The sequence below is a fragment of the Stomoxys calcitrans genome, chromosome 1 (assembly GCF_963082655.1).
Source record: "Stomoxys calcitrans chromosome 1, idStoCalc2.1, whole genome shotgun sequence".
In the NCBI taxonomy this organism is placed as follows: Eukaryota; Metazoa; Arthropoda; class Insecta; order Diptera; family Muscidae; genus Stomoxys; species Stomoxys calcitrans.
This window is the reverse complement of record NC_081552.1, coordinates 116,739,325-116,762,530: the sequence shown is the minus strand read 5'-3', so window position 1 is coordinate 116,762,530 and position 23,206 is coordinate 116,739,325. Positions and strand designations below refer to the sequence as shown.

General features: G+C 39.0%; 1 protein-coding gene across 1 annotated transcript in view; it reads left to right on the top strand.

The window, feature by feature from the left end:
* LOC106091523 (cAMP-dependent protein kinase catalytic subunit 3) overlaps positions 1-23,206 on the top strand; it is a 332,719-nt gene that overhangs the window by 175,279 nt on the left and 134,234 nt on the right. The window contains exon 3 of the mRNA XM_059361107.1: positions 14,246-14,414. Within this exon, the coding sequence (XP_059217090.1) occupies positions 14,246-14,414 (169 nt within the window). The remainder of the gene's footprint in view (positions 1-14,245; positions 14,415-23,206) is intronic.

Below are 23,206 nucleotides of genomic sequence, written 5' to 3'. Positions count from 1 at the left end.
CGGTCGGAAACCTCTTCCCTTCCTTCCAGGTTTCCTATCGTCGCCTCGATTATACTGCGATGGTATGAGCTGCTCCATCTTCAATCCATTCTCCCATCGCCTTAAGTCTCATAGTCGCAGTAGCTGCCTCACACTCAATCTGTATGTCAATGGGTCGGATATCTAGAAAAGTCTCCAGTACCCTAGTGGGCGTGGTCCTCATCGCTCCGCCTATGAATGCCAAGACAACATGTTCTCTGAACCTGTTGTATGGTCCTTGTGTTGCACTTTTTCCCCATAGCAGTCCACCAAACTACATAGGCGTAAGTCTAATCTCGCTCCTGTAGAGCCAGTATACTATCCTCGGATTCAGGCCCCATTCGAACCCATGGCCCATCTACATAGTGCCCAACATCTGTGGGCCTTCTCAGTACGTTCCTGAATGTGGCACTTTCAATTCAGTTTCCTGTCCAAAATCACACCTAAGTATTTGACCTTGCCAGATATCGAAATCGTCTTATTTAAAATCTAATTTCCCGTCCAACAAAACACCTACGTATTTTGCGCCTAAATAGAACATTCTCACCTCCCAAGGAGACAGGTATCACTGTACGTAACTTGTATCTCCTGCTAAAAATAACTACTTCTGTCTTGCAAGGATTTAGGCCTACACCACTTTCGGCAGCCTCTTAGCTGTTGCATGTAGAGATTCCTGAAGTATACCTCTTAGTGTGCTGAAAAACTTTCCCCAAACCGCAATTGCCACGTCATCAGCATACGCGACCACGTTCACCTGTTTCTGTCAAAGACAATAATACATTGATAATGTCTATATTCCATAGTAGAGATATGTTCCTCTACTGTCCCATCTTTTTAGTAAGTAAATTATTGATAAACTTTCTTACGGTAGAGTTGATGTCTAGAAACTACAGTTCATTCATGAATGACGCCGGTTTACATTATTGAAAGCACCTTCAATATCAAAAAGTGCTACCATTGCATATTCCTTGACAGCGAGAGCACCCTCTATGTAGCCGACTAGGTCGTGAAGGGCTGTTTCAGTGGACTTGCTCTTACTATAGGCATTTTGTTGCCTAGACAGGCGATCCCCAGTGGCCTTTGCCCTAAGATCTTTTTCTATCAACCTCTCAAGAGTTTTTAGGATGACGGACTACTAGAGCGAAAATCTTTCGCTATCGTATGGTACTATTTTCCTGCTTTTTGAATGAAAATAACCTTTGTGTTCCTCAATACCACTGGTATCTACGACATGCTGATAGGAGCAGAGTATATCTCTCTAAGCCAAGGAGCCAGTCTGTCGGACACAGCTGGTAATTCAACCGGTGATACATCATCAGGGCCTGGCGACTTAAAAGGAATCATTTTATCGCCCTAAGAATTTCCCACTCTGACACATTTCCCCCATTAACCTCCGACGAATGCATACCAGTGACAATCTCTTCTGGCGCCACGTTGTCCGTTGGAGAATTTCCCGGAAATGTGTATTAACGAATAGTACTAGAGTTTCCTCACTAGACATTGTCCATGCGCTGACTTTTGAATGTATCCCAACGTAATAGATCTCGATGATTGGATCTTCCTTAGCCTAGAGGCCTCAGATCCTCCACGGAACTTTCGAATTCCATCCAGGATTTGTTCTGAGCCTTTCTCAGCTCGCCCTTATATTTTCTCAAACGTCCCAATCGTGTTGTGCGCTTGTGGCTTTCGCCCGTTGAAGAGTTTTCTGTAGCCCTTCCTTAGACCAACCAGTTCTGGGGCCAACATGCTGGCCGCTCTTTGACCATTGGCTTGGCACTAGGACATGCGAACATAAGCGAGTCATTCAGATCCTTCAAGATCCGCTTGACCATTATGTCTATGTCCTCCGCTTTCACACTTCCTTTTCTTGTCTAGAAGGGATAGTCGTGCAGAATGTGAGCCAAAATGTATTCCAATCCGCCTTTCTTCTGTTTAGCCGAGGGACCAATTCGGCAGTATTTTCGCCAGGGCTGAAACTAATATTATGATAATCAGAGAAGCTGTGGTCATTCAACACTTCCTAGTCGTATATCCTTCGGCTTATATCTTCCGATACAAAGGGGACATCTAGTATCTCCTGTCTGTTATGTTGCTTCCATATAAACAGATCTCCCGAATTTATTTCTTTATCCACTACAGGGCGCAATTCTTATCCGATTTCGGTGAAATTTTGCGCACTGACTTTTACTTTGGTCTCCAACAGCTAAACCAAGTATGGCCCCAAATTGGTTCTTAACTTGGTATTGCTCCAATAGCATAGCAATTCTTATCCTTTATCGTTTGTTATCCTATAAAGAGATATCAGGAAAAAAAAACTTGACAAATGCGATCCATGGTGGAGGGTTTATAAGATTCACCCCGGCCAAACTCAGCACGCTTTTATATGTTTTTCGATAAACAGGTGTGTCTACAGATATATTTTCCAACACATGGATTTATATATGTATATAATTGTTTTGTATTATTTCTTAAAATGTGTACCGAAATACCAATTTGGCCACTTAAACCAAAGACTACTGGGTACTTAAAATGAACATTTCCTCTTCCAAAATAATAGTATCTGGGTGTAACGATTAGAAATGTTTTCTTTTCTCTTTTCCGTAAGAGTCAACTCAAGAAAAATCAAGTAAAAGCGTGCTAATCTTATATACCCTCCACCATGGATCGCATTTGTCGAGTTCTTTTCCCGGCATCTCTTCTTAGGCGAAACAGGATATAAGAAAAGATTTGCTCTGCTATTAGAGCGATATCAAGATATGGTCCGGTTTGGACCACAACTAAATTATATGTTGGAGACCTGTGTAAAATGTCAGCCAATTCGAATAAGAATTGCGCCCTTTGGGGGCTCAAGAAGTAAAATAGAGAGATCGATTTATATGGGAGCTGTATCGGGCTATAGACAGATTCAGACCATCATAAATACGTATGTTGATGGTCATTAATGAATCCGTCGTACAAAATTTCAGTCAAATCGGATAATAATTGCGACCTCTAGAGGCTCAAGAAGTCAAGATCCCAGATCGGTTTATATGACAGCTATATTAGGTTATGAACCGATTTGAACCATACTTGGCACAGTTATTGGATATCATAACAAAACACGTCGTGCCAAAATTCATTCAAATCGGATAAGAATTGCGCCCTCTAGAGGCTTAAGAAGTCAAGACCCAAAATCGGTTTATATGACAGCTATATCAGCTTATAGACCGATTTAAACCATACTTAGCACAGTTGTTGGATATTATAACAAAACACGTCGTGCAAAATTTCATTCCAATCGGACAAGAATTGCACACTCTAGAGGCTCAAGAAGTCAAGACCCAAGATCGGTTTATATGGCAGCTAGATCAGGTTATGGACCGATTTGAACCATACTTAGCACAGTCGTTGGATATAATGACAAAACACGTCGTGCAAAATTTCGTTCCAATCGGACAAGAATTGCACACTCTAGAGGCTCAGGAAGTCAAGACCCAAGATCGGTTTATATGACAGCTATATCAGCTTATAGACCGATTTAAACCATACTTAGCACAGTTGTTGGATATTATAACAAAACACGTCGTGCAAAATTTCATTCCAATCGGACAAGAATTGCACACTCTAGAGGCTCAAGAAGTCAAGACCCAAGATCGGTTTATATGGCAGCTAGATCAGGTTATGGACCGATTTGAACCATACTTAGCACAGTCGTTGGATATAATGACAAAACACGTCGTGCAAAATTTCGTTCCAATCGGACAAGAATTGCACACTCTAGAGGCTCAGGAAGTCAAGACCCAAGATCGGGTTATATGGCAGCTATATCAGGTTATGGACCGATTTGAACTATACTTGGCACGGTTGTTGGATACCATAACAAAACATATTGTGCAAAATTTCATTCCAATCGGATAAGAATTGCGCACTCTAGAGGCTCAAGAAGTCAAGACCCCAGATCGGTTTATATGGCAGCTACATCAGGTTATGGACCGATTCAAACCGTACTTGGCACAGTGGTTGGATATCATAACAAAACACGTCGTGCAAAATTTCATTCCAATCGGATAAGAATTGCGCACTCTACAGGCTCAAGAAGTCAAGACCCAAGATCGGTTTATATGGCAGCTATATCAAAACATGGACCGATATGGCCCATTTACAATACCAGCCGACCTACACTAATAAGAAGTATTTGTGCAAAATTTCAAGCGGCTAGCTTTACTCCTTCGGAACTTAGCGTGCTTTCGACAGACAGACGGACGGACGGGCGGACGGACGGACAGACGGACGGACATGGCTAGTTCGACATAAAATGTCGCGACGATCAAGAATATATATACTTTATGGGGTCTCAGACGAATATTTCGAGTAGTTACAAACAGAATGACGATATTAGTATACCCCCCATCTTATGGTGGAGGGTATAAAAAAAGGAAATGAGTGAACATGAATATTTAAAAAAAAAAACAATTAAATTAAAACCAGTGAGGAAAGGCAAAAGTCGGGCGGAGCCGACTATATAATACCCTACACCACCGAGTCTACATAATATTTTTAATCTATAGCACTCATATCCAAATTTAGTCAGACATTAATTTGGATACCTATTGAAATATCGATTAGAACATTCTACGATTTTCTTACAATAGTACGAAAATTGTGGCTTCTACAGCCACAATCTGATCTAAATCTGATTCGATTTTGATGACATTTTTCGCATGTAGTTCGACATCAAATAAAACATCTCCTGCAAAATTTTGAAAGTATGGGAACAAAATTGTGACTACTACAGCTTTAAAAGGGCATATCGGATGAAAGATATACATGGGAGATATATATAAATCCGATCCGATTCTGATGAAATTTGACCAATTTGGTAAAGATCGGACGAAAATTGTGCCTTCTACAGCCTCAAAAGACCATATCAGATGAAATATATATATAGGAGGCCATCGTAGCGCAGAGCTTAGCATGTCCGCCTATGACGCTGAACGCCTGGGTTCGAATCCTGGCGAGACCATCAGAAAAAATTTTCAGCGGTGGTTTTCCCTTCCTAATGCAGGCAACATTTGTGAGGTACTATGCCATGTAAAACTTTTCTCCAAAGAGGTGTCATACTGCGGCACGCCGTTCGGACTCGCCTATAAAAGGCAGGCCCCTTATCATTGAGCTTAAACTTGAATCGGACTGCACTCATTGATATGTGAGAAGTTTGCCCCTGTTCCTTAGCGGAACGTTCATGGGCAAAAATTGGAATTGGATATAAATCTGATGCGATTCTGATAGAATTTTTCACACATATTGGGATGTCACAAAAAGCACTTCGTGACAAATTTGGTAAAGATCGGACCAAAATTGTGCCGTCTACAGCCTTTATAGGTCAAATTTGATGAAAGTTATATATGGGAGCTATATTTAAATCAGAACCGATTAAGATCAAATTTTGCACACGTATTAAGACATCACACGAAACATATCATACTAAATTTGGTAAAGATCGGACCAAAATTGTGGTTTCTACAGCTTAAAAGGGCAAATCGTATGAAGGATATAAATGGGAGCTATATCTAAATCTGGACCTTTTTTTTCAAAATTAATAGCGTTCGTCCTTGGACCAAAAAAAAGATGCAAAAATTTGTGAAAATCGGACAACAAATGCGACCTATACCTTGATTACAAGAATACATGGACAGACGGACAGTCGGACAGACGGACAAAGCTGAATCGAATCAGGAAGTGATTGTAAGCCAATCGGTATACTTATCAATGGGTCCACCTCGTCGCATTCTTAGCGTTGCAAACTAATGCACAAATCTATAATACCCTGCTGGTGTAGGGTATAAAAAAAGAGCTAACAACAAAGTTAAAACGTGTTTTGTAAAAATAATTTTATGTTTCAAAGTAAAAAAAATTACCACAATCGATTGAAAAATTGCTAAATCGCTTTCATTGCACATTCACAGTACTCTCAAAATGTCCTCTTTTCTCAATTGTCTTCGTTTATTTCTAATCTTTGCACTTTGCGCATTTAGAAAGAGTCGGAAAACACATCTTTAGTATTGAACATCTGTAGCTAAAACGGGCTGGGACTTGTTTTGTAAAACAATACATAGAGCCATATGCAATTTGTTGTTATAGAATTATGATAATCACCGACTTTTACGCATGTACATTGTAAATGTTAACAAGCGTCAATTTTCCCACAACCACAGTAAACAATCTGAAAATTTGCTAACAACCGTTAGAGCCTCCATCTATGAACGCCATCATCACACTTTTGAATATTTTGATTTTTTGGTTTTGTTTACGCAAATCATTTAAATGTTTCGAAATTGCCTTGAAGTATATTTCCATGAAATCTCTTCAGAAAGCTGCTACACTCAACCAAATTTGTTGTTCAAAACTGCAAAATTTTTGGTAAAACAGCAGTATTCGTCTGCTGAAAATGGGAAAGCAGATATTAGGTTAGATTAGGTTAGGTTGAAAAGAGGGTGCAGATATTAATCCGCCCCATGCCACTATGGACATACCCCTAAGCCAGTAATCGGCTTGTTGTGCGTTCTAAAAACTATAAAATAACCTCTAAAAAGAAAATTTTAAGTTAGGAATTCCGTGCTACTAAGTTGGTTCATGTCTGGTATTGTGTCTCCACCTAAGTACCGGTATCTGTTGGACGCGAAAGCCGGGCAATGACAAAGGAAATGCTCCAACGTCTCATCATCTTCCCCGCATGCCCTACACATACTATCACTTGCCGCACAGATTTTACATAAGTGAGCTCGTAGTCCTATGTGTCCCGTTATGATACCTATAGCTAAACTGACCTCCTTCTTGCATCCTTTCAGTAATAGCATCGTCTTCTCACGATCTGGATCCCCCCATAGGATTTTCGCCATCCTACCTACCGCTTCGTTGTTCCACAATGTTGCATGCGCATTCGTCGCCCACTCCCTTAACTCGGACTGCGTCGACCCGAAAGGCTTCGGGTTAACCAAGTTTATTGACGGCAGTTCTCTGGGCTTCACCGCCAAATGGTTTGCCCTTTCATTTCCCCTTACTCCGTTATGGCCCGACACCCAAAGATGCAGATTTTGCCATCCTCAGAGAAGACGTTTATCTCCTTCTTACACTGCAAGACTGTTCGTGACCTTACCGTCCTGGTTGCCCTTATGGCCCTTATGGCAATTTTACTGTCGGTAAAGATGTTCAGACTCGATGTCCTCGAGTTAACATGATCTTCTAGATGGCAATACTAGAGTTCCTTCAATCCAAGACTGTGCCGATGGCAGCAGTGCGTCGCACTCTACTCAAGGTTCATCTCAGGTATCCGATCGCAAACCTCTCCACTTACTTCCAGGTTTCCTATCGTCGCCTCGATTATACGGCGATGGTATGAGCTGATCCCATCCTCAATCCATTCTCCCATCGCCTTAAGTCTCATAGCCGTAGTGGCTGTCTCACACTTAATCTGTATGTCAATGGGTCGGATATCTAGAATAGTCTCCAGTGCCCTAGTGGGCGTGGTCCTCATCGCTCCGCCTATGCCAAGACAACATGTTCTCTGAACTTGTTGTATGGTCCTTATGTTGCACCTTCTCCCCATAGCAGTCCACCAAACTACTGAGGCGTAAGTAAGTATTAGTCTAATCACGCTTCTGTAAAGCCAGTGGACTATCCTCAGATTCAGGCCCCATTTTGAGCCTACGGCCCGTCTACATAGTGCCCAACCTCTGTGAGCCTTCTCAGTACGTTCCTGAATGTGGCACTTTCAATTCAGTTTCCTGTCCAAAATCACACCTAAGTATTTGACCTTGCCAGATATCGAAATCGTCTTATTGAGAAAACGTGGTGCGCTTAATTGGGCCACCTTCGTCTTCCTCGTGAACAGGGATATTTCCTCTGGATCTCAGTCATATGCCGTATGCGAAACCCTTTCGGCCCTTCTGCATACCTCTTTCGGATCCTTACCTCTTAAGTAAAGTAATATAATCCCTCCTCAGTCAGCATCCGTAATAAGTCATTTATAGTGGTCACCCATGGGAGTGGCGATAAAATTCCCCCTGTAGCGTGCCCTGTGCCACTTTCTCCCTTATATTTATGCCATTGGACATACAATTTATCCACCTGTTCCTTAGCATATGGTTAATGCAGTCTCTAAGGAACGGGTCCACCCGATACTGGTCTAAGGATTGGATCAGTGTGTCGCTCTGCACATTGTTAAAAGCCCCCTCGATGTCAATGCATACCGCCAGTGTGTACGTTTTGGCAGGGCCTTCCCTTGACATAGTCATGCTGTTTGTATTTGAGCAGTTCGCTGGATATCATACTCTTTATCATGTTGTCCACAATACGTTCCATGGTTTTGAGTAGAAAGGACATAGGGCTTATGGGTCTGTAGGCCTTTGGGTCGCATAACTCTGTCTGTCGAAAGCACGCTAACTTCCGAAGGAGTAAAGATAGCCGCTTGAAATTTTGCACAAATACTTCTTATTAGTGTAGGTCGGTTGGTATTGTAAATGGGCCATATCGGCCCATAACCTGATATAGCTGCCATATAAACCGATCTTGGGTCTTGATTTTTGAGCCTCTAGAGTGCGCACTTCTTACCCGATTGGGATAAAATTTTGCACGATGTGTTTTGTTATGATATCCAACAACTGTGCCAAGTATGGTTCAAATCGGTACATAACCTTATAGAGCTGCCATATAAACCGATCGTGGGTCTTGACTTCTTGAGCCTCTAGAGTGCGCAATTCTTATCCGATTGGAATGAAATTTTGCACTACGTGTTTTGTTGTGATATGAAACAACTGTGTCAAGTATGTTTCAAATCGATCCATAACCTGATATAGCTGTCATATAATCCGATCTTGGGTCTTGACTTCTTGAGCTTCTAGAGGGCGCAATTCCTATCCGATTTGGCTGCAATTTTGCAAGACGTATTTTATTCTTACTTTCAACAACTGTTTCAAATAAGGTTCAAATCGGTTCATAACCTGATATAGCTGCCATATAAACAGATCTGGGGTCTTGACTTCTTGAGCCTCTAGAGGTCGCAATTATTATCCGATTTGCCTGAAATTTTGTATGACGGATTCTCTCATGACCATCAACATACGTGTTTAATATGGTCTGAATCGGTCTTTAGCCATAGGTGCTATCCTTATTCGAATTGGCTGACATTTTACACAGGTCTTCAACATATAATTTAATTGTGGTCCAAACCGGACCATATCTTGATATCACTCTAATAGCAGAGCAAATATTTTCTTATATCCTTTTTTTTTGCCTAAGAAGAGATGCCGGGAAAAGAACTCGACAAATGCGATCCATGGTGGAGAGTATATAAGATTCGGCCCGGCCGAACTTAGCACGCTTTTACTTGTTTTTGTTTGGTTTGCCTGATTACTTTAAAGATTGTTTTAGAAATTTTGTTGGAAGAGATGATTTCAATTTGTGGAATTTTTCTGTAAAGAAGCTACCTTATCCAGCCATTCGTACACCCAGAAAAATTTGTCTGCTGATAACAGCAAACACTGCCAACTGATATTAAATTAAAAATTTTAAACTTTTAATTAAATCCATTGAAAATTGTTGAACTTTTTAACAAAAATATGCATTTGCTGTATGTTAATAAACAAAAGTTTGCCAATTTTAGGCGAAATTTTTTTGTGTTATATCATAAAGATAATAGTAGTAGTTATTTTGTTTGCTGTTACTTAACTTCGATAAAAAATTAGCAAATTGTGTGAAATTTTAAAAAATTTTATGTTACATGCTTGCAAAATAGAAAAGCAAGATAAAATATAAAATATTTTGATATACTTACCGCATTTTTGAGAATTTTTTTTTAAATTTGAATTTTTTAGGAAAATGAAATATTTTCTATTTTACATCTTTTATACCTTACACCACAACTGTTATATAGGGTATTATAATTTATGGCATTTATTTGTAACGTCCGGCAGGAGGAGAAAGAAGAGCTGTAGATAAGTATATCGATTGACTTAGAATCGCAATCTATGCAATGTCCGTTTGTCTGTCCATATGAAATTGTAATAAAAGTACAGATCGCCGTTTCCATCCAATCATCTTGAAAATTTATAATGGCTTTTTCGCACATATAATTCTTTTACGACTCTTAAAACAATAGGTTAATTTCATAAAATCGGTTCAGATAGAGATATAGATATATATGAAAATTGCCCGATTTTCACTTATAAAGGCATGGTCACCACTATTGTGCTCAAAAATGTAGTACGAATTGTTTGTTACCAATCCGAAACGTATGCTAAAATGGCTTCAGATTTACATATATCGTTCATTTAATGATATCGCCCAGCTTATACTTGAAGGGTGGGTGTAGGGCTTTTTGGCTCCGCCTGACTTCTGCCATCCCTTTCTTGTTTTTTGATAAAACGAGGAATAACACAAAATATCTTCAAACATTATTGAGATCTTTAAATTAATTTTACATCCCAGAGTCAAACTTATTACTGTCAGAATGAGTTTTAAGCTTTGAGTGTTGAGTTGCGTTGATCTAATAACAACAAAATTGTTGATGAAATTTTGTTCACAAATTGAGACGTCCAATGAAAAGTTCTGCGGCAAGATTTTGTTAAGATCGAACTATGTAGATGGATAAAGGTATGTCCTGAATGGTGAAGTATACCCTGCACTTCATTCCTTATTAAAGATACGGGCCAATAGAGAGGATTTGGTCTGACAATACTGTAGTATCACAATGTTCTAAAATTGCCCAAGTCTGATTTAAAAGTGTGTCACTATATATAGTCCTTCGAAACGTTTAACCTATCCTTTTAAATTATACAAGCTAGTTGCAAAATCCAATATCCCAAACAAATTTTTGAAAATGTTTCGAAAGGCAGCCAGATGTAGTTTTTCGATTGGTTTATAATTATTTCGAGTATTACTTACATTTATATTCATCGATTTGGATCCATAAACTTCATACATAAAGAGCAACGACACACTTGATATGCACATAAGCCAACATATTGTTGCCTGTTCAAGGTTAAGAGCATTTGCTGTGCAATAGCCAAACGCCAATGAGGCTTCAGTGGCCAGAAAGTTAAAAAATTTTACATTGTGCCCATGTATGAGACTCAGAGGAAATAATACAAAATTTACCCGTAACGGCATTGAAAGGGGAACATGATTGAAAGTGAAAATATCAAGTCGAACATATTGGATTGGCCAAAAAGTAATTGCGGATTTTTCATATAGTCGGCGTTGCCAAATTTTTTCACAGCTTGTGACTCTGTAATTGCATTCTTTCTTCTGTCAGTTATCAGCTGTTACTTTTAGCTTGCTTTAGAAAAAAAGTGTAAAAAAAGTATATTTGATTAAAGTTCATTCTAAGTTTTATTAAAAATCCGCAACTACTTTTTGGGCAAGCCAATAAAAACACACAAGGTTAGGTTAGGTTGAAAAGAGGGTGCAGATATTAATCCGCCGCAACTTAAGTGCCGGTATGTGTTAGACGCGAAAACCGGGCAATGACAAAGGAAATGCTCCAACGTCTCATCATCTTCCCCGCATGCCGTACACATGCTATCACTTGCCGCACCAATTTTACATAAGTGATCTCGTAGTTCTATGTGTCCCGTTATGGTATCAATAGCTATACTGACCTCCTCCGTAAAGATGTGCACACTCGACGTCTTAGCGTTAGCACCACACCACTTCACGCATTTCATGATCGCCCGGATCTCCGCTTGCACGATCGTATTATGGTCAGGCTGTCTGAAACAGATGTCAGTCAATCTCAATGTATACCCCCAGGGCCCACTCTGTCCTCTAACTTTGATCCATCCGTGTACGATTATCTTCCAGATGGCAGAAGTAACATGATCTTCCAAGACTGTGCCGATGACAGCAATGCCTCGCACTCGACTTCAAGGTTCATCTCAGGTATCCGATCGGAAACCTCTTCCCTTCCTTCCAGGTTTCCTATCGTCGCCTCGATTATACCGCGGTGGCATGAGCTGCTCCCATTCTGAATCCATTCTTCCATCGCCTTAAGTCTCATAGCCGCAGTGGCTGCCTCACACTTAATCGGTATGTCAATGGGTCGGATATCTAGAATAGTCTCCAATGCCCTAGTGGGCGTGGTCCTCATCGCTCCGCCTATGCCAAGACAACATTTTCTCTGAACCTGTTGTATGGTCCTTATGTTGCACTTTTTCCCCATAGCAGTCCACCAAACTACTGAGGCGTAAGTAAGTATTGGTCTAATCACGCTCCAGTAGAGCCAGTGGACTATCCTCGGATTCAGGCCGATTTCGAGCTATCGGCCCAACAGCCAACATACCAAAAAAGGAGCATTTTAATAGCGATCAATTGAATATATGCACGTAGTTTTAAGTAGGAAAATCGATTTGTTTAATTATTTTTTATACCCTCCACCATAAGATGGGGGGTATACTAATTTCGTCATTCTGATTGTAACTACTCGAAATATTCGTCTGAGACCCCATAAAGTATATATATTCTTGATCGTCGTGAAATTTTATGTCGATCTAGCCATGTCCGTCCGTCTGTCCGTCCGTCCGTCTGTCTGTCGAAAGCACGCTAACTTCCGAAGGAGTAAAGCTAGCCGCTTGAAATTTTGTACAAATACTTCTTATTAGTGTAGGTCGGTTGGTATTGTAAATGGGCCATATCGGTCCATGTTTTGATATAGCTGCCATATAAACCGATCTTGGGTCTTGACTTCTTGAGCCTCTAGAGTGCGCAATTCTTATCCGATTGGAATTAAATTTTGCACGACGTGTTTTGTTATGATATCCAACAACTGTGTCAAGTATGGTTCAAATCGGTCTATAACCTGATATAGCTGCCATACAAACCGATCTGGGGTCTTGACTTCTTGAGCCTCTAGAGTGCACAATTCTTATCCGATTGGAATGAAATTTTGCACGACGTGTTTTGTTATGATATCCAACAACAGTGCCAAGTATGGTTTAAATCGGTTCATAACCTGATATAGCTGCCATATAAACCGATCTGGGGTCTTGACTTCTTGAGCCTCTAGAGTGCGCAATTCTTATCCGATTGGAATTAAATTTTGCACGACGTGTTTTGTTGTGATATCCAACAACTGTGTCAGGTATGGTTCAAATCGGTCTATAACCTGATATAGCTGCCATACAAACCGATCTTGGGTCTTGACTTCTTGAGCCTCTAGAGTGCACAATTCTTATCCGATTGGAATGAAATTTTGCACAACGTGTTTTGTTATGATATCCAAAAACTGTGTCAAGTATGGTTCAAATCGGTCCATAACCTTATATAGCTGTCATATAAACTGATCTTGGGTCTTGACTTCTTGAGCCTCTAGAGGTCGCTATTCTTATCCGATTTGAATGAATTTTTGCACGACGTGTTTTGCCATGATATCTAACAACTGTGCTAAGTATGGTTCAAATTGGTTCATAACCTGATATAGCTGTCATATAAACCGATCTGGGGTCTGGATCTGGGATCTTCTTGAGCCTCTAGAGGTCGCAATTATTATCCGATTTGCCTCATCAACATACGTATTTATTATGGTCTGAATCGGTCTATAGCCCGTTGCAGCTCCCATATATTGAGCCCCCAAAGGGCGCAATTCTTATTCGAATTGGCTGACATTTTACACAGGTCTCCAACACATAATTTAATTGTGGTCCAAACCGGACCATATCTTCAGATCGCTCTAATAGTAGAGCAAATCTTTTCTTATATCCTTTTTTGCCTAAGAAGAGATGCCGGGAAAAGAACTCGACAAATGCGATCCAGGGTGGAGGGTATATAAGATTCGGCCCGGCCGAACTTAGCACGCTTTTACTTGTTTAAAAATCAAATCGTGGTGTGAAAATTATTTACAAACTGAAGTGAAAGCTGATGAGCAACCTCAACAATTTTTAATCAAAGGTAAAGGTCTGGCGGCATTGCTGTATGTTTAGCTTTGCCGATAGCCATTACCTATTAACCGATGTCTGATGATTTCCTTTGAAAACTTCCCATGGCTTGTGATTTCCTTAAATATTACTTCTAAATGATGTACAGTGTGGTGATGAAAGTGAATCAATTGAGTGGCAATTTGCATGTTTTGACCACTAATCTCACCACATTTCATTAAACACAAAAAACACACATCGCTACATTTATTTATATGTACATGCGTATATTTGTCACCGCAAACGTTTCGCTAATTTTTTTCGGTTTTTTCTATTTCTAGGCACTGGAACATTTGGTCGTGTGTGCCTCTGTCGTGATCGAATATCCGGAAAATACTGTGCTATGAAACTGTTGGCCATGTCCGATGTTATTCGTTTGAAACAAATAGAGCATGTGAAGAATGAACGCAACATATTGCGTGAAATCAGACACCCTTTTGTTATAAGTTTGTAAGTATTCCAATTTGCAAATTGAAATGGTTGGTTTTAAGGTAATAATTGCTAACACAATATATAGACATCCTAAAAATATATTTATACAGCTCATTAAATCTGGATTTATGGCTTTCCGTCATTCGAGTGGTATATCCTATGGCTTTGGCATGTTTTACTATACAAAAATTAATATTTTTTATTAAATCTCAAAAAGAATGCAACTGTTGTCACTCAATGGGTATGGGTGTGTGTGTGATATGTACGCCATAAAAACATTTTTCAAAATTTTGAAGGAGCTTTCGTCCCCGCGATGAACAAAAGATTTTTACGCAATTGTTCTTCCGTATGAGTCGCGAAACACTCTTCTACGATATCATTGGGCAATCCATTGCGTGTGCGGAAGTTTTATTAACTCTTCGCGACGATTATTATCGGAAAAATTGTTTGTAAATTGTCTGAGTTAACTTTTCGCGATTGTTTTTATTTTCATGCCTGGTGCGGTTGGGGCTTATACACCCAGAGAAAAGTTGATACCAAACGTGCTCATTTCAGTACCATGCGGTATTGATGGTAAAGCAACACCACATGGTATAAAAACAATACCGGATGGTATGAATGAAACCTAAAATGATTAGTACCGTTTGGTACAAGTATTATTACCGAACTGATATAGGTTTTTATACTAATCTGTTGTTGGTTTTAGCACCAGACCGTTATTGGTTTCAGTACCGAACCGTTATTGATTATTCCACCCCCTAATGAACCAAAAAAAAAAACTATTGAAAATAATATTATTATTTATGTTAATAATTACAAAAAGTAATGTTAAACCGTGACTAACCACAATTCTTTGTATTCAGCAATTGATTCCATATCCATTGATTTCCAGAATTGGCTTTTATATGCATACACCAACACAGCATCGTTTTCCACACAAGAGGCTATTATGTTTTTGATGTTGAAAGTTCTTAGAATTTTTACTTTTCCATTTTCACCGCTTTCAAGTATTTGAACAGGTTTTTATGCACGTATATGTTTAACAAATATTTTATATTGGCGTCAATATATTAAGCCAAAGCTCAACAATAATTCTGACGCGATGACAAGAATACAAATGTGACGCCAACAATTCTTAGTAGCTTTGTTTGTCTGGTATTGAATTGATACCAAATGGCATAAACAAATTTTCCAATGACGCGAACAAAATAATACCGGACGGCATTGGCAAAGTACCCTCATTTTTCTATCAGTGTATTGAATTATGTTATGAAACGCCGTCAATTCTTAATAGCTTCGTTTGTCTAGTATTGAATTGATACCAAATGGTATTAACAAAGTTTCCAATGACGCGAAAAAAATTGGCAAAGTGCCGTCATTTTTCTATCAGTGTATTAAATTATGTTATTCGATGTTTTATTTTGAGTGGACAACTTTCACAATACCAAAAGGAATTCTAACTTGGTTTATATGTTAATCGTCCAGGCAATTCTAGCATCTACCAAGGCTCTTCTGACGTACTCATTAGCAAATCGTGTGGAAGATTCGCGGAACACTCATCCAGAAGATTACGGGGGCATTGTCCACGACTCTTAGTCGAAGAAGTCCACGATCGTAACCTTCATCAAAAAGATTCGAGGTTTTTTTGGCGTTCAAAAATGTTATTTTATTATGGTAAAACCCATACAAAAGACAATGTCTTATATTTATGAAACATGGGTTGGAAAATTGATAAGTACAATGAGTTCAACAAGTTTTTATTTGGTAAAAATACTTCAATATTTCAACAAAATTAATGATACAATATATAAATAAAGCAGTTAAAAACAAGTAAGAGCGTGCTAAATTCGGCCGGGCCGAATCTTATATACCCTCCACCATTGATCGCATTTGTCGAGTTCTATGCGCGGTATCTCTTTTTAGGCAAACAAAGAATATTGAATAAGAACAGTTATGCTATTGGAGCTATATCAAGTTATAATCCGATTCGGACCATAAATGAATGCTGAACATTGTAGAAGTCATTGTGTAATATTTCAGTTCACTCGGATAAAAATTGCGCCTTGTAAGGGCTCAAGAAACAAAATCGGGAGATAGGGTTATATGGGAGCTGAATCAAGCTATTGATCGATTCAGACCATATTAGACACGTATGTTGAAGGTCATGAGAGAAGCCGTTGTACAAAATTTCTGCTAAATCGGATGAGAAGTGCGCCCTCTGGAGACTCAAGAAGTCGAGATCCCAGATCGGTTTATATGGCAGCTGTATCAGGTTATGTACCGATACCTCATTCAAAATTTCAGCCAAATCTGATGAGTATTGCGCCCTCAATTGGCTCAAGCAGTCAAGATCCAGATCGGTTTATATGACATACTAGCTGACCCCGGCCCGCTCCGCTGCGCCTTCTTTAATTTTATATGAAACAAAAGTTTCCTTGGAATATTTATTTTGAATAATTAAAGATTTTTTAAGTGAAATACCATGCTACGATAATAGTATATCGCTTGACTAACAGTTTATCTGAATCCCATATGATCTTTATTGGTCTACGAATTTAATTTTGGATGTAAGGTGTACTCCCAGATACATGGCCCGGAAAAATTTCAGCATCGTGCTCTTCTCTCAAATACCATTTATTTAAACCCCATTTTGCCATTGGCTTAAGAGGAGTTTACAGGATGAGGCGTCCCCCAAACACATGGCCCCAAAAGAGGTTATCAAATTCGTTTTCTAATACGTTTCATATGAGCCACATATTGGCATGGCCGAAAAATTTTTTCCCTTTGGGGGTGTTTTGGGAAAGGGCTGATGCTCTAAATACATGGTCCTACATTTGGATATAAAATTCGTATTCTATTCCCAAATACCTTTATTTGAGCCCCATATTGGCATGGTCACTCAAAAGTTGCTGTTTGTGGGGTATTTTGGGAAAGGGTAGACCCCCAGAAAATTGGTCGCGAAAATGGGTATCAATTCTTGCTCTACACCCCAAAACCTTTCATTTAAGCTCCACATTGTCATGGTCGGTAAATATGCCCGATTTAGGGGTGTTTTGGGGATTGGGGTGGTCGCCCAAACACTAAGCCCGGAAAATATATCAGCAACGTTCTCTATTCTCATATATCTATATATCATTTATTTGAACCTCATATTGCCATTGGCCTCAAAAAGTCAGCAAATACTTACTATTTGGGTGGTGTTGTGGGGGTGGGGTTGCCCCATAGACACTTTTCCCAAATATTGATATCAGATTCGTGCTTTACTCCCAAAGACCTTTCATTTGAGCCCCATATGGCTATGGTCGTAAATTTGTCCCCTTTGGGGGATGTTTTTGGGGAGAGGCGGCCCACCAAACACTTGGTCCCATATTTAGATATCAGATTCTAATTCTACACTCAAAAACCTTTTAATTAAGCTCCATATTCCCATGGTCAGTAAATAAGTCCTGTTTGGGGGGTGTTTTGGGGAAGGGGCCCACCCCCCAGAAACGTGGTCCCACATTTGGATATGAGATTCGTATTCTACTCGCAAATACCTTTCATTTGAGTCCCATATTGCCATGATTGGTATATGTCCGATTTAGGGGTGTTTTGGGGGTTGGGTAGTGTTGTGGGGGTGGGATGGCCCCATAGAAACTTTTCCCGAATATTGATATCAGATTTGTGCTTTACTCCCAAATTCCTTTCATTTGAGCGCCATGTGGCTATGGTCGTAAATGTGTCCCCTTTGGGGGAGATTTATGGGGAGAGGCGGCCCCCCAAACACTTGGTCTCATATTTGGATATTAGATTCTATTCTACACTCAAATATCTTTTATTTAAGCCCCATATTCCCATGGTCAGTAAATAAGTCCTGTTTGGGGGTGTTTTGGGGAAGCAGTGGACCCCCAGAAACGTGGTCCCACATTTGGATATCAGATTCGTATTCTACTCGAAAATACCTTTCATTTGAGGCCCATATTGCCATGGTCGGTAAATATGTCCGATTTAGGGGTGTTTTGGGGGTTGGGGTGGTCCCCCTAACACTTGGTCCGACATATGGATATCATATACGTTTTCTTATTCTAAATACCTTTCATTTGAGTCCCATATTGTCGTGATTGGTCTAAATATATGTTTGGTAGGTTTTAGGGTGGGGCGGCCCCCCTAGGTACCACATCCGAAATTTGGACATCAAATTTTTATTTTTAGGGTACTATATGAGAGCACACAAAATTTCGCTTAAATCGCACCACCCATCTCCGAAATCTGGCGTTTCTGAAAATTAGGGTAAGGGGGAGGGTCCGCCCCCCTTCAGATATCAAAAAATGTAGTACCCTATTTTCACCACGGGATCATTATGCATCATCTGTGAAAATTTCAAGAAAATCGGTTCAGCCGTTTCTGAGACTATAAGGAACACACAAACATACAAACAAACAAACAAACACAAATTGGTTTTTATATATAAGATGCATTATACTTAACACAGTTGTTGGAAGTGATACCAAAACACTACCTGCAAAATTTCAGTCAAATCGGACGAGAAATGTGCCCTTCTAGACGCTCAAGAAGTCATAACCCAAGATCGGTTTATATCGCAGCTATATTACAACATTTTGGCCTATTTACAATCCCGATTTGGCCTATTTAGAATCCCAACCGACCTACACTAATAAAAAGTATTTATGCAAAATTTCAAGCTGCTGGCTTTACTCCTTCGAAAGTAAGCGTGCTTTCGACAGACAGACGGACGGACATGGCTAGATCGACTTAAAATGACATGACTATCAAGAATACATATTTCGAGGTATTACAAACAGAATGACGAAATAAGTATACCCTCATCCTATGGTGGAGGGTATAAAAATTCAGATATAGGCCAGAAACGACAAAGAAGCATCTAGGGATATTAGCGAGCTCGTTCGTGAATATTAGAAAGTTAATATACGAATACAAAGGGAAGCTAGTCGAGGAACACAGAAAATATTGCCTAGAATTATTCTGGACTATAAGGGATCAATTGGCGAAGATTTTGTCGAAGCACCATATTGATCAGGAGGTTCCCCATGCTATTGATAGCCCTCTGGAAATAGATATAGATGTTTTATTCCAGACGGGAGAGATTGGAATACTTGAACCTATCGAAAAGCATTCGGAAGAAGGTGAAACTGATTATAAAATGGGCCAGACGAAAGTTGAATTCTTGAAAACCGTTTCAAGACTGTTACCCGTCTTTGATGGGAAACCAGAAAACTTGCGTTGTTTCATTGACGCATTATTACTGGTGTATACCATCAAAGATTCACATGAGCCAATAGCGGTATCTGTAATAAAGACAAAATTAAAAGGGAACACTTGGAACCTTATTGTGGTGAAATCGAAGCCCTGATGAAGTCGTTTGAAGGAGCATACATATCAGAAGGAGTGTCGAGTGATATGGGATCCAAGTATTCAACTCGGGTGGCTGTCAAGGCAATCACGAAGAACTGCACCAATGATAGGATTAAACTTATCATGGAAGCAGGTCAGTTCAACTCTATGAACGAAGTGGTCAGTAAATTCAACAGCAGATGTACAGAGGCGACGGGACAACAGAACTCTGTACTTTATTTCAGAAACTTCCGCAGCAATAACCACAGTACAACAATAGCAATAACAATTTCAGACAGAAAAACAGAGATCGAGGTTGGAACAGACCCAATAATGGCAATAACTATAACAGAAAAAGAAACGTCAATCTAATGAATCTTGACAATACAAGTTCGGAAAACCCGAAAGTGTATACTATCCGCCTTAATTTTAGATTATTTGTATATTTGCACATAAAACAGACAGACACATGAATAACTCTGCTAGTAGACACTGGAGCAGAGGTTTCACTTACAAAAACTAACCACGCACCATATCATGACATAGACAGAAAGCATATTTCAAATCTCAGGGGAATAGGACATGGTAAAATTGAAACACTTGGAATAATAGATTTTCACTTAAGATTCAAAAACTATGAAATACCACAAATTTGTCATGTTGTTAATACCGATTTCCCAAACCATGAGATGGAATCATTGGTATGGATTTCATGAAAAATACAATTATTTATTGGATTTCAAAGAAGATTAAGATTACCCTATCATACGCCCACACAATATTCACAAGCAAATTGAAATACCCATGTCGAATACATATAATGAAGTGTTGGTTATACCAGCAAGGTCTGAAGTCATACGACCAGTTACACAATTAAATATAAAGAGGTTTTAATACCAAATCATGAACCACAACCAGGCGTGTTCATAGCTAACACTCTTGTGCGATCTGTCAGAGCATATATTCGATTCTTGAACACAAATAACCACACAGTAACACTCATACATAAAGAAATTTTAACAGAGGATGTCAATGATTGAGATAATTGAAAATAAAACAAACAAAAGTCAAAGTAAATTAGAAATTATTAAATAATTGCATAACATTTTTCCAAAACAATTTAGTGAAACATTAACAACACTTTGTTCTGAGTACATTGATATTTTCAGGTTAGAATCAGAAACAATAACAACTAACAATTTCTATGAGGAAAAATTAAGGCTTAAGGATAATGAGCCGGTGTACATTAAAAACTACCGAATACCGGATACACAAAGAAGAGATAAGAAAACAGGTCAGAAAACTCGTAAAACCCTCACCTTCAGAGTACAATTGTCCATTACTATTGGCGAAGATTTTGTCGAAGCACCATATTGATCAGGAGGTTCCCCATGCTATTGATAGCCCTCTGGAAATAGATATAGATATTTTATTCCAGACGGGAGAGATTGGAATACTTGAACCTATCGAAAAGCATTCGGAAGAAGGTGAAACTGATTATAAAATGGGCCAGACGAAAGTTGAATTCTTGAAAACCGTTTCAAGACTGTTACCCGTCTTTGATGGGAAACCAGAAAACTTGCGTTGTTTCATTGACGCATTATTACTGGTGTATACCATCAAAGATTCACATGAGCCAATAGCGGTATCTGTAATAAAGACAAAATTAAAAGGGAACACTTGGAACCTTATTGTGGTGAAATCGAAGCCCTGATGAAGTCGTTTGAAGGAGCATACATATCAGAAGGAGTGTCGAGTGATATGGCATCCAAGTATTCAACTCGGGTGGCTGTCAAGGCAATCACGAAGAACTGCACCAATGATAGGATTAAACTTATCATGGAAGCAGGTCAGTTCAACTCCATGAACGAAGTGGTCAGTAAATTCAACAGCAGATGTACAGAGGCGACGGGACAACAGAACTCTGTACTTTATTTCAGAAACTTCCGCAGCAATAACCACAGTACAACAATAGCAATAACAATTTCAGACAGAAAAACAGAGATCGAGGTTGGAACAGACCCAATAATGGCAATAACTATAACAGAAAAAGAAACGTCAATCTAATGAATCTTGACAATACAAGTTCGGAAAACCCGAAAGTGTATACTATCCGCCTTAATTTTAGATTATTTGTATATTTGCACATAAAACAGACAGACACATGAATAACTCTGCTAGTAGACACTGGAGCAGAGGTTTCACTTACAAAAACTAACCACGCACCATATCATGACATAGACAGAAAGCATATTTCAAATCTCAGGGGAATAGGACATGGTAAAATTGAAACACTTGGAATAATAGATTTTCACTTAAGATTCAAAAACTATGAAATACCACAAATTTGTCATGTTGTTAATACTGATTTCCCAAACCATGAGATGGAATCATTGGTATGGATTTCATGAAAAATACAATTATTTATTGGATTTCAAAGAAGATTAAGATTACCCTATCATACGCCCACACAATATTCACAAGCAAATTGAAATACCCATGTCGAATACATATAATGAAGTGTTGGTTATACCAGCAAGGTCTGAAGTCATACGACCAGTTACACAACTAAATATAAAGAGGTTTTAATACCAAATCATGAACCACAACCAGGCGTGTTCATAGCGAACACTCTTGTGCGATCTGTCAGAGCATATATTCGATTCTTGAACACAAATAACCACACAGTAACACTCATACATAAAGAAATTTTAACAGAGGATGTCAATGATTGAGATAATTGAAAATAAAACAAACAAAAGTCAAAGTAAATTAGAAATTATTAAATAATTGCATAACATTTTTCCAAAACAATTTAGTGAAACATTAACAACACTTTGTTCTGAGTACATTGATATTTTCAGGTTAGAATCAGAAACAATAACAACTAACAATTTCTATGAGGAAAAATTAAGGCTTAAGGATAATGAGCCGGTGTACATTAAAAACTACCGAATACCGGATACACAAAGAAGAGATAAGAAAACAGGTCAGAAAACTCGTAAAACCCTCACCTTCAGAGTACAATTGTCCATTACTATTGGTACTAAAGAAATCCCTTCCAAATTCCAACGAGAAGAGATGGAGACTGGTTATCGACTATAGACAAATAAATAGGAAAATGGTAGGTGACAAATTCCCACTTCCAAGAATAGACGATATTTTAGATCAATAGAGAATTATCCTACATCGAAGAATGCTGATAGCGCAAAAAGATTTATCGCTTTTTGTAACAATTACCGTAGGTTCATACCAAATTTTTCTGAATATTCAAGACATCTTTCGAGATTATCGAAGAAAGGTGTTTCATTTGAATGGCCAGAAGACTGTGACAAAGTATTTAGATATCTTAAAAGGGCTCTGATGAGCCCCATACTATTGCAATCCCTGATTTCGGGAGAACATGCATGTGGCGCTGTGCTGACACAAGAGTAAGAAGGAAAACATCTACATGTAGC